The following is a 12,951-nucleotide window of genomic DNA, read 5'->3' as shown; positions in this document are numbered from 1 at the left end:
ATGATTGGTACTCTAAAGTAAGTTCAATTTCAGCATTTCTTTTTTCAAATTCGAGTTCTTCCATTTTCCTTTCTTTTAAATCGTATGTTGAAATTTGCACGTAAAGCAGAGCCGAAGAAGCGAGTCAATTACAGCTGGTGGAGCGAGAAGATATCGACGATGAAGAGGATTTGTTTGAAGCCATTGACAAATGTAAACTATTTTTGAATCTCCAGATTGTCTCTTTGTTTCTGTTTTAAGTTTGTGAATCCATGTTGATCTGCTATTGATATTTGAAATTAGCATTTAATTTGTTGTGAAAATTTTTGAATAATTTCTGCTGTTTATGCTTTCTCCATCTTCTCGTATCAGCTTGCACGCTTTCTTAAATCTTCATTATAGTCTTACGCTTGCGATTCGAACGACTACGTAGATCGCTAGTTGTTCTTTTTCGAGATTTTTGAGTTTTCAATGTCTAGATTTTTAGATTTTAAGTGAACTAGCTTGATCTAGTATGCTATTGTAGAAGTTTTATTTTCATTGTTTTGAGATTCAGATCTGCGATATTCTCTGTTTCAACTCGGTTGTAAATTGCAATATATAAGCATTTGTTCGTTGATATCATTTGCAAATTGTTCGCTGGAAATATATGAATAAGAACATTTCTCTTTGTTCTGTCATCAGATATTTCATTTTCTAACGGGGATAATAGTTTTTTAGTAATTATATAAGTATATTAGATTTGAATTGCAATAATTTTTTTTGGTGCAGTGATAACTGCAGGAATCAATGCCGGAGACGTGAAAAAGCTTCAAGATGCAGGGATATACACTTGTAACGGATTGATGATGCATACTAAGAAGGTAAATTCAAATTTAATTAACATATTTGGAGTTTTTAGTATTATGGCGGGAACTGTTTTTTTAATTGTTGTATTCATTTTTTTTACAGAACTTGACTGGAATCAAAGGTTTATCTGAAGCTAAGGTCGATAAGATCTGTGAAGCAGCAGAGAAGATAGTGGTTAGTTGAATTCATCTCATTGGTTTGGTCCTTTTTTCCTTTCGTCAAATTTCTGAGTTCTTTTTCTTTTTCTTGTTCATGTTTTATTTACTCAGAACTTTGGTTATATCACTGGAAGCGATGCTCTACTAAAAGTAAGTTCAAATTTCATGTTTTAATTTTATTTTCTCATTTCACATTTTTAGTTTATGTTTATGTTAAAACTGAACGCTTTTTGGGCATTCTTGTTTTTGGTTTTGTAGAGAAAATCTGTGATTCGCATCACAACTGGAAGCCAAGCCCTTGATGAACTGTTGGGTGGTAAGTGCTTTTATTTTTACGTGAGACAAGTTATATATTAATACATGTACATTTATTTTGATTAAAGTTCTCTGAAAATGATTTTAATAACTAACTTTTAAAGGAGGGATAGAAACTTCGGCTATTACAGAAGCTTTTGGAGAATTTAGGTAAGAACAATAGCATATAGTTTGTCATTTTCTTCTTATAGATATTAAATAATAATATCATATACCTGCTGGTTCATCCCTATCCTAAGCATGATTAACTTGTGTGCTAATCTACAATGTTGATTTAGGTCCGGCAAAACTCAGCTGGCACATACTCTATGCGTTTCCACACAGGTTTTTAATCTCACCTTTGTGATCCATGATTTAATGTGAGTCTTTATTAATTCTTAGAAACTGGGGATAAAAGAAAGAAAAAGATAATAGAGCTAACCTACTTTTAATATACTCGAAGCGTCTTTTATTAATGGGCTTGATTTGAAGGGGGTTTAATTTGTTCAAATTGGCTCTTGGAATATTATTGCCTTTATAGCTTCCTACAAACATGCGTGGAGGGAGTGGAAAAGTTGCTTACATTGATACTGAAGGAACTTTGTATCCTTTTTGTTCTTATTTAGGACAATGCTAAATGCGCATATATACAAATAATTGTTTTGTTCTGCGGCGACATTTTTGAAAATTCAAGGAATAAGATGATATTTTTTTTACATATATTTTTTCCCATTTTATTTTCTCTTCTTTAAGAAGTAGCTAAGAATAGGATATTATCAAAGTATTTCCAACTAGATTCACTTTAGATAAACTATACATATGGTCACTATAAAATAAGGTTTGTTCTATTTTGATCACTTCAAAATGTTTTTTTTCCAGTTTAGTCACTTTAAATAAAATACATGTGCGAATTAGTCACTTCTGTTAAAATTTCTGTTTTCTTTTAACAGATTACTGATGTGGCACATTAGTCCATTGAGTGATTAACATATGTCATTTTTTTTTGTTGATTTTTAACTAAAGTTTAGGACCTTTCTAAAAAGTTTAGGGGGAAAAAGCTTTGGATTAATTATAGGGAGCTCCCTAAACTTTAGTCAAAAGTCAACAAAAAATAGCACGTGTCAGTCATTCAATGTGCTAATGCGTCATATTAGCAATCCATTAAAAGAAAATAAAAATTTTAACATCAGTGACTAATTCGCACAATTATCTTATTTAGAATGATCAAATTAAAATATATATATATTGGAGTGACCAAAATAGGACAGATCCTATTTTAGAGTCACCATGGTGTAGTTTACTCTATTTTTTTTTTAGTATCCCACTAAATTCACTTTATTTGTTCTCTTTTAACTACGTACACTTGTAGCCGGCCGGATCGAGTTATACCAATAGCAGAAAGATTTGGGATGGATCCAGGAGCTGTTCTTGACAATGTAAGCTTCAATATCCATACATAATCAATTGAATTGTATAAATAGATTTTTAAGCATATTCCTTGTTTTCTATTTATGTCAAAGATCGTTTATGCTCGAGCCTACACGTATGAGCATCAGTACAATCTGCTTCTGGGTTTGGCAGCAAAAATGTCTGAAGAACCATTCAGACTTCTGGTGAGCTTTGTCGACATCATTCAATAATGCTTGATACCATGGACTCTGTTTAATGATGTTCTTATACGCTCGTATTTTCAGATTGTGGATTCTGTTATTGCTCTTTTTCGAGTAGATTTCACCGGGAGAGGAGAACTTGCCGAGCGCCAGGTATTATCTTGAAAAAACCTTATTACAACTTAAATATGTATGTTTGAGATTATACCCTCTTTAATCAAATGAACCTTTTTTCATTCGCAGCAAAAATTGGCTCAGATGCTTTCCCGATTGACAAAAATAGCTGAAGAATTCAATGTTGCGGTTTACATGACCAACCAAGGTACGTACTCGAATCAGTCTGGTTAACCTATTTACTTATATTTTCCATTGGCAGAATTACAACTGCAGAACAAGGGATCTTTAAGACAGCGAATTTGTTGCAGTTATTGCCGACCCTGGGGGTGGAGTGTTTATATCAGACCCAAAGAAACCAGCCGGGGGGCATGTGCTAGCACATGCAGCCACGATAAGGTTGATGTTCAGGAAAGGCAAAGGTGAACAGCGCGTGTGCAAGGTGTTTGATGCTCCAAATTTGCCAGAAGCTGAAGCAATATCCTTTCATTGTCACTATTTTTATTTTTATTTTTATTTTTATTTTTATTTTTATTTTAGAATTTTCTGATTGCCTCAAATCATTTAACCCCCGATCGTCAGATCATGATAGCAGGGATTTAAATAGTGGCAGCAGTTTGATGTTGCAGCCATTATTTTACAATTTGGGTTGTTTCAGTTGTCATATTAGCATTCGTCATGTCCTCCATTACAATAAAAAAAAATGCAATTAGGATCGCGATTTAAATCCTCGTGTCAGAGTACAACAGCTTTTGTTTCAGTTATCTCCTTGACAGAAGCACGTCTTTCAGATAACACCAGGGGGAATTGCAGATGCAAAGGACTAGTAGCTCAGGGGTGAGAGACCAAGATTGGCAGCTACACCAGACAGGTCAAAGTAGTATACCAACATTTTTTCCATAACTATGGAACAACATGCAGTCTTTTTTTTTAATTGATTGTTTATATTACTTCCCCCTAGAACTTAAGTTGCAGGAAAAGGATTTGCCTTCCCTTTGTATATTTTCTTACCTATAAGATAAGTTCTTTTATATGGGCAGACAAGATAGGTAATTAGCACTCAAAGACTAAGCAAGATTTATGACACCGGGAGTCATTAAACGAAAGGCATTATCTAATTAAGCTCAGTTGTTTGAGGACCGGTTTGCAGCATTTCCAACTTTTTTACATTCAATTGATTCAGATTGAAGAAAATATTAGATAATCGGCAATGAAGCTTACATAAGAGGATTTGAAAGAAATTTGCAATACAATGTCTATTGATGATGTAAACAGGTTTTAGAAACGAATCGAGTCGTCAACATGATATTTTCTTAACTATGCTCAGCTTGACTCAATCAGATACATTATTACTACTTTCATTATTATTGGGATTTAACCTGCACCCAATTCAAGGTATGAAGATATCTAATCAGTAATTGAAAAACGTACCTTTTGATGTCTTATCACAATGAAGGATGATACTGTGCCCAAGCGTTCACAAATAAAGGGAAATGATCTTGGTTGTCCTATATACAAATTAAATGGAAACGAATCCTGCAGCATCATCGGCATCAAGACGGTGTGGACCATGATGATAGTTTAAAATGAATAAATAAATAAAAAAGAGTTGGTGGAGGAATTTTTATAGTATTTATTTTTCCCTCAATAGCAGGAGACTGAACTTATACAATACCTCAAACATCTTTGTATAAATTGTGCCGATCCCCTTTGACTTGGCATGTGTGGTGATCTCCCATTAGCCCTAAACTGGCGCAATTTTCATTCGTTGAAAATAAATCCTTATAGGTGTTACTGTGAAATGTAGCGGTTGTATCAAGAATCTAACTCTCACCGGTACAAGAGTCAACTACTGTCAAAACGAACTCTACATCATTCGAACTTTTTGCATTAATCACATTTGCACGATCATTTTACTGTTCTTGCAGTTCTACTTTATCCTCCTCCTTTGGACAATCTTTCTTTTATGTGCCCAAACTTTTTACAGCAATAACACTGCATTCTTTTCATGGACTGCGATATAAGATGAGTTTTGCTTGAATGTCCTTTTCTTAACTTGGATCTCTCTTGAGCAACCAAGTCTTCACCTTGAGTGTTTTCACTTGCTTTACCAGTGAACTTTTTTCTCAACTCACTAGAGCCTAAGGCATTTTTTACTTCCTGTAGAGAAATATCATCATTCAAAAGATTGATTAAAATCAAAATTAACCATCTAAATTAACTAACGAATGCACCAAAGAATGAAACACAAAAAAACAATGAAGTATCAACCAAGTGACAAAACAATGTAAGAATCTACTTAGATTTCATCTATAATTCTCAACCTAATTTATACAACTTCTTTTATTAGCTCTTTGATTCGTAGAAATCCCTAATTTATGCTAATATCTCTTTCGAGTATAAGAGCAACTAACCTTAAGTTGATTAATTGAAATTTGTTTCTAATTAAAACTTCTATTATTACATTAATTCACTCTATGGACCCTCTATTAAATTTGACTCTATCCAATAGATTTATTTTGTCCTATTTCTAGAATTGCATGCAACTCCATTCAATTATGCAAGATCTAATCACAAGAAGGATCTATTCAACCTCAAACTTATGCACATTAAACATAGATCAATACTCTAGAATTATTAACGCAATAACAATTAAGCATTCATAATTGAAAACTAAGAAACTAAAGTTTTATTGCATAAAAGATAGAAATCAAACAATGGAATCTATCCTAGGGTTCATCTCCCTTAGGTATTAAGAGAATTAGTTCATACTCGCAAGAATAAACACCAAAAAATACAATATAACCACTAAAATAAAATAAATCCATGATACTCCCTTGGAAATCAACTTGAACTCTTGAATCTTGATGGAGAATTGTTTGTAAATTGGCTTCAATGGTGTTCTTTGAGTAATTTTCGTATTATCATATGACGGTCGGTATCCTCCTCTTTTATTTCCTTATTTATACCTTTTAAAGTGCAAAAAAAAAACTTAAAAATCGTAACTTTTAGTTGTCAACGCACACTGTTCTTGAATCCACATGCCCTGGACACACGCCCGTGTGGGTCACATGACCTTGTGGTCTGCCTGTGTGAAACTCTATAGCATGTGTTTAGCTTCCAGTGTAACACCCTTTAACCGTATCCAACACCGGAATAGGGTACGAGGCATTACCAAAACACATACACTTGTAAACGTATTTAACCGAGTTATAAAATTTCATCAAAATTAAAACTTTCAAAATAATTAACATGTTTCTATAACTTTTCACAATATATCCTCAAAATATTATAATCATAATAATTAGGGCCTGCGAGACCCGATACATACTCATGCAATTTAATGCTTCATTTCCATTTCATTCAATTCGCAATTTCTCATGCTCATAATTTAAATCATATCACTAGCAATTTCCATTTAATTCACGTACAATTCAATGACATCAAATTCAAAACTAATACGTATTTACAATTTAACTCAATGTTTATTGATTATACCATTCAATAACACATTTATGAAATTCTCAATTTAGCAATGAAAATATCACTTTAGTTTGAATAACAACATCGTCCGATATAAATACACTACCACTTATCCATTTACTTTAATTCTTTGGGCCCATTTGTCACTTACCATCCTTAATCAAATTAGGGAACGGTCACGGAAAATTGAGTACTTCACTTTCACTTTGCCATAGTATAACTATGGTCTTACGTATGATCACTTATCACTTGTCCCTGATCAGATAAGTGTAGCCACCTATCACTTTGTTTCTGATCAGATAAGTGTAGCCACTTATCACTTTGTTTCTTGATCAGATAAGTGTAGCCACTTATCACTTTGTTTCTTGATCAGATAAGTGTAGCCACTTATCACTTTGTCTCTTGATCAGATAAGTGTAGCTAAAGCTATTACTTATCACTTTGTCTCTTGATCAGATAAGTATAGCCGAAGCTATCACTTATCACTTTTCACTTGTCACTTGATCAGATAAGTGTAGCCGAAGCTATCACTTATCACTTTCCACTTTCCATTTGTCACTTGATCAGATAAGTGTAGCTGAAGCTATCACTTATCACTTTGTCACTTGATCAGATAAGTATAGCCAAGCTATCACTTATCACTTTGTCACTTGATCGATAAGTATAGCGAAGCTATTACTTATCACTTTCCACTTGTCACTTGATCGGATAAGTGTAGCTAAAGCTACCACTTATCACTTTTCACTTGATCGGTACTCAAATCCGGCGTTCCGCTCAATTTGATCATTTATTCATATATCGGCTTACCAACATGTGTTAATTCATAAACCATTCATGGTATTATTTCATGCCAAATCATATACTGAATATACCATACACACATACTATGAAACTTTATTTTCACACATGAGCTTAAACCATGACCAATAATGCACAAAATAAGCATCATTCATATTTCATCGTTTATGAGTTATAATCAAACATATGACCATTTATACACGAATCATTCATATATTTCCCAATTTTCCTCCTCCTCCTCTCCATTCCACATCCTTAATGTGTATAACACACTTAAAAACATTAACCATAATTTCAATATTCACTAACATGTATATTCAAAGCTGTTTATCCGAGTCAGAGTCACTAAATTATTTTTATCCGGAGCTACAGAGCTCCAAATTAAGATCCGTTAATTTTACCTGAAACTAGACTCACATATCTTCATACCATAAAATTTTCATAATTTTGGTTCAGCCAAATAGTACAGTTTATTCTTTAAAGTTTCCCTGTTTCGCTGTCTGACAGTTCCGACCACTCTTCACTAAAATTAATTATCTCATTGTACAGAATTCGGATGATGTTTTAGCTTGTTTCTTCTAAAATAGACTCATTAAGGATTCTAACCATATAAACTATAACTCATAATCATTTTTTACAATTTTAATGATTTTCCAAAGTCAGAACAGGGAACCTGAATTCATTCTGACCTTGTCTCACAAAATCTATTATATCTCATGATTTACAATTCCATTGCTTACATCATTTCTTTTATAAGAAACTAGACTCAATAAGCTTTAGTTTCATATTTTATTCATCCTCTAATTCAATCTATACAATTTTGGTGATTTTCAAAGTTACACTACTGCTACTGTCCAAAACTGCTTTAGTGCAAAATGTTGATTTCCATTTTGCCCCAAATTTCACAGTTTATACAATTCGGTCCTTTCTCAATTAACCCTCAATTAATCTAATTTTCTCAATTAGTACTTTACTAGACATTATAAGTTGTTACACAACTATTGAAATTCAGAATTTCCACATATAACTCTATCTTCAAACTCTTTTACTATTAGGTCCCAAACATTCACTTTCTATTCAATTCTTTCAATAAAATCAGCATATGAACAATTTAAAGCTCTAATTTCATGCTAAATCATCATATACTTCCAGCACATATTCATATCAACTTTCAACTTCTTTCATAAAATCAAAAACTAATGAATTTAACAAGTGGGCCTAGTTGTAAAAGTCATAAAAATACAAAAATTTCAAGAAATAGTCAAGAATTGAACTTACTTGTAATAAAATATGAAGAAACAGCTTGAAGAAGCCCTTCCATGGTGTTTTAGCTGATGAGAATTCAGAAAATGAAGAGAAATCTAGATAATTCCACTTGGGTCCTAACTTTATTAAGCAAATTTTGCAATTTTCCAATTTTGCCCTTAATTCTCCTTACTTTCTTGCTGATTTCATGCCTCTGTTGTCCAGCCCAAATAGACCTTGGGTCTATTTGTCTTTAAGCCCTCTTCCTTTTATCATTTAAGCTATTTAATCATTTCCCAAAATTTTGCATTTGTTACAATTTAGTCCTTTTGTTCAATTAATTATCGGAACTTTAAAATTTCTTAACGAAACTTTAATACTAACTTAACACTCCATAAATATTTATAAAATATTTATGGCTCAGTTTAAAATCCCGAGGTCTTGATTCCTCATTTCGATTCTAATTATTTTAATATTTATTTCTAGTGCACTATTCACTATTTCAAAAATTTTCCTAACTTCATATTTAACTTATACTTACTAAATTAATAATATTTTCTACCCATTTGTCGAATTTAGTGATCTCGAATCACCGTTCCGACACCTCTGAAAATTCAAGCCATTACATTTTTTTTTCGTCGGATTTGTGGTCCCGAAACCACTGTTCCGACTAAGCCTAAAATCGGGCTATTACATCCAGACTGCTCTAATGTTCTAATTTCCATCTATTTTTCACTCTTATTGCTCTAAAGTGTTCTATTAAGCATCAAAATATGAGTATAAATGATTAGTAGTATATAATTCACAAGTAACACCACATAACCACCTAAAAATGCATCAAGAATGAGACTAAAATATGTTACTTTTGACACTTATCAATCGTACGACATAGTGTCAATGAAGTTTTTGTACTAGCGAGAACACAAAACAATCAATGTTTGATCCTCATCATCGATTTTAATATCAATATTATTGAGATGTATAGTAACATAATTGAAAGTGTCAATAGGTGTACATTCCTCATCTTCAAGTTGTAAAGTTGATGCTTGAGGTAGAGCAAGTTCGTTAATGACTTTGTCATGTACTTGCTCTCTAACCAGAGCTACAAACCAGACATGATGGTCTTTTCGGCTAACTCTCATAATACTTCATCACCTAGACATAGTAGAATAGCATTGTATGCTCTGTCCAATATCTTGTCCTTTTGCTCTTCCGAAAGCATGTTCTGTAATTTGTCTCCGCTAGACAATGCCTTAAGCAATCCTTGTTGAACCAAACATAGCTCACATCTTGATGCACCATAGACTGAAACTATTTTTCTTGGTGAATTTCTCGACTTTGTATTTATTCAATGATACACTTGCAGCCATATCAATGTTTTACGTGACAACAGAAGCAATAAAAAAAAATCAAGAGCACAACCATTTTGCAAATACCGCAAAAGTAGTGGAAACAGAGCTTTGATGTCAATTTGTTGATGATGGATTGGACTAAATACATCAATATGACCACAAATAAATTTATTGAGAATAAATAGGACACACAACAAAAAAATAATGTGTGAAAAGGAATAAATAAAGAGATATAAAAATTTACGTGGTTCGGCTTTAAAGCCTCTTACTCGGGCAGAGACGACAAGAAATTTCACTATAACAAAAAAAAAACTCAAATTAACTACTCACACCTGAAAAACTTACAACTCACACAGAAAAACATCCAAAAACTTTCATACAATTGCTCTCAAATTAGCTACTCACTAACTAATTCACTCTCAAAATTGGTGTGTCCTATGATTTAGAACTAAAGCCTATTTATACTAGTTTGCATGTCATTTAAGCCAATAACCACATTTAATATGGCTTGACAATTAGAAGAGCAAATTTTCCATGTAGCTTTTAGTGCCCATCATTGCCAACAAAACTTGACATGATGATTCTATTGGCTTTTAAATTCAAGCCGTCTGACAAACTTTGAAATTTGGTTTTTATGGCTTGAATACAAGCCACGCATGACAAAGTGTAGTAAGCATTCAAGCCGTCTGACTAATTTTGGTGTTGTAAAATCGGAATAGGAGGGACGCAGTTGGTATGATGTCAAGGGTGCCGCAGAGCACGTTTGAGCTTGCTGCAAAGCAAATCTCGAGAGGCTTGGTGTGGACTACATTGATCTGTACTTTCAACATCGTGTTGATACATTAGTGCCAATAGAAGAGACAGTAAGCATCAATAGATCGTTTCATTTAATTTCTTTTTCAGTTAGCTTAACTGCAACGAAACATATGGCTCTGGTGATTGCTTTGCTTTGCTTCTTGCAAAGATGGGAGAGCTGAAGAAGCTGGTGGAAGAAGGGAAGATGAAATACATTGGGTTATCAGAAGCTAGTGTTGATACATAAAGAGAGCACATAAAGTTCATCCCATTACTGCCTAACAAATGGAGACTGGCGAAATCGAAGACGAAACCATTCCGCTTTACGTACCGGTATGCTTTACGACACAAGTTTATTAGATATCTCTATTGCTTTAAATCATTTATTGCGTGAATTCCTACAGAGAACTTGACATTGGGATAGTGGCTTATAGTCCTCTTGGTAAGGGCTATAAGCCAATTGGTAATGGGACAAACAACAAATTCTCAGTCCTTTTTGCGGTGAATATGTATGTAGAATGTTAGATTACAAAAATGGGTTATGTCCTGGAACAGGCATACCAACCAAGGTTCATAGGGGAGAATCTTGAGAAGAACAAAGTTCTATATAACCCAGTTTCAAACCTATAAAGCATGGTTGCACGGTTCCTCAACTTGCTTTGGCATGGGTTCTACATCAAGGAGACGATATTTTCCCAATCCCTGGTATGTTTGAATGAAATTCCTTGAGTGAGGCTGTGTCGTTAGATAAAGTGAGTGGCGAAACAGATTTGGGTACCTTCTCTAAATACGCCTGGAAGTTTGCTAATACTCCATTAAAGTGAAAAAAACAAGTTATAGAAAGAGAAAACAAAAGCAAATCAGGGTAGAAGGATCTCCGATCCATCAAAGTGAAGAAAATTGTCTTTTTCCCCTCTTTTTTAACATTTTTATTAATTGAGTTGTAATTAGTTGTTGTATTGTTGACTTATTAGTGTATTCAATCTCTAGGTAAAATCCTGCAAATGTAGGTGTGTTCATCAAACTTCATATAAGAATCCTTGGTGTATTTATGCATCTGGTTTTTTAACTGTTGTTCCTCGATGTTACACAAATTGTTCTAACAGTCACGAAAGCAATTAGTGTAATAACACGCATACCCAAACATTCTCAGTGTAAGAAACCATCATCAAATGTAATCGGTGTAATCTTGTGTTTGATTGAGTACACATGATATCTTTAAAAGAAGGCAGTTTAGTCTTAATACTCTCTTTGTTGGATGGACATATTAAAAAATAGACATGTTCATGAGTTGGACTATTTGTATCAATACGTTCTAAGAAGAAATATTTGAATATCAATTTCATCGATATCATCGATCTCATAAGTATCATACCAAATCCCATCAATCGAATCATTTTTTCGAGAAATACGAGACATCTAAGTTATACAAATAAAGAGATCTATTCATTGATAAGAAAAAGAAAAAACGTGAGCGGTGATTAGATTGATGAGAAAATAGAATTCTGGGTCGCGAACAGTGATTCGATTGATGATAAAGAAAGAAAATTCTTGGTTTAGTTCTCCACCTTAACAACAGAAAAAAAGATTGATCAAATTCTATTGAGTTTGACTCATAGTGATTATTTATCAAAGAATAACCCTGGTTATCAAATGATTGAACAACCAGGACCAATTTACTTACGATACTTAGTTGACATTCATAAAAAGTATCTAATGAATTATGAGTTCAATATATCCTTTTTAGCAGAAAGGCGGATATTCCTTACTCATTATCAGACAATCACTTCAAAAGCCTGTTTGAAATTTAAGAGGGTTTAAACAAAAATATTAGACCCGAAAAATGGGTTCAGGCAAAAAAATTAGACCCATTTAAAATATGAATTGGGCTTGGGCTTGAATATTTAAGGCCAGATCCAACTTGGTTCAGCCCATTTTAAGTTTATAATACATTATATTATATTCTTTTTATATATTATGTAATTTAGAACATATTAAAAAAATAAACATATACTAAATATATAATACTACTCTAATATAAATATTAAAATAATGTTAAGATGACTATATAAAAATTTCAATAAATAAAAAATATATAAAATTATTAAATATTAAAATAATATAATATAAATATTTTTAAAAAAATTTAAAAAATAATATAGGCAGGCCTAAAATAGATTTTGGTTAATCTTTTACATATATAAGCAGTTTGGATAAAATTTTAGGCCCATATTTCAAGCTGAGTCGTGCTTAGACAAGTATAAAGAATGTTAA

General features: G+C 32.8%; 1 protein-coding gene and 1 pseudogene across 1 annotated transcript; both read left to right on the top strand.

The window, feature by feature from the left end:
* On the top strand, positions 1-3,831 carry LOC105796077 (meiotic recombination protein DMC1 homolog). Its single transcript, XM_012625712.2, has 15 exons — positions 1-17; positions 110-192; positions 751-842; positions 931-1,002; positions 1,098-1,136; positions 1,245-1,302; positions 1,406-1,451; positions 1,580-1,625; positions 1,822-1,883; positions 2,650-2,716; positions 2,801-2,893; positions 2,975-3,043; positions 3,134-3,212; positions 3,316-3,482; positions 3,787-3,831. The coding sequence occupies exons 1-15, from the start codon at positions 1-3 to the stop codon at positions 3,829-3,831; spliced, it is 1,035 nt and encodes a 344-aa protein (XP_012481166.1).
* A 623-nt stretch (positions 3,832-4,454) lies between these two features.
* LOC128039850 (perakine reductase-like) lies at positions 4,455-11,501 on the top strand (annotated as a pseudogene).
* Positions 11,502-12,951: the final 1,450 nt, after the last annotated feature.

This window comes from Gossypium raimondii, chromosome 3 (assembly GCF_025698545.1).
Source record: "Gossypium raimondii isolate GPD5lz chromosome 3, ASM2569854v1, whole genome shotgun sequence".
Classification (NCBI taxonomy): domain Eukaryota; kingdom Viridiplantae; phylum Streptophyta; class Magnoliopsida; order Malvales; family Malvaceae; genus Gossypium; species Gossypium raimondii.
The sequence above is the reverse complement of the archived record's forward strand: the minus strand, read 5'-3'. Positions and strand labels throughout refer to the sequence as shown.

What these genes read in the sequence shown, in the direction of transcription:
- LOC105796077 (XM_012625712.2), top strand. An exon ending in GTTTGAAGCCATTGACAAAT is followed by an intron (nt 193 to 750) that starts GTAAACTATTTT and finishes TTTTTGGTGCAG; the next exon opens with TGATAACTGCAGGAATCAAT. An exon ending in GAAGCTTTTGGAGAATTTAG is followed by an intron (nt 1,452 to 1,579) that starts GTAAGAACAATA and finishes ATGTTGATTTAG; the next exon opens with GTCCGGCAAAACTCAGCTGG.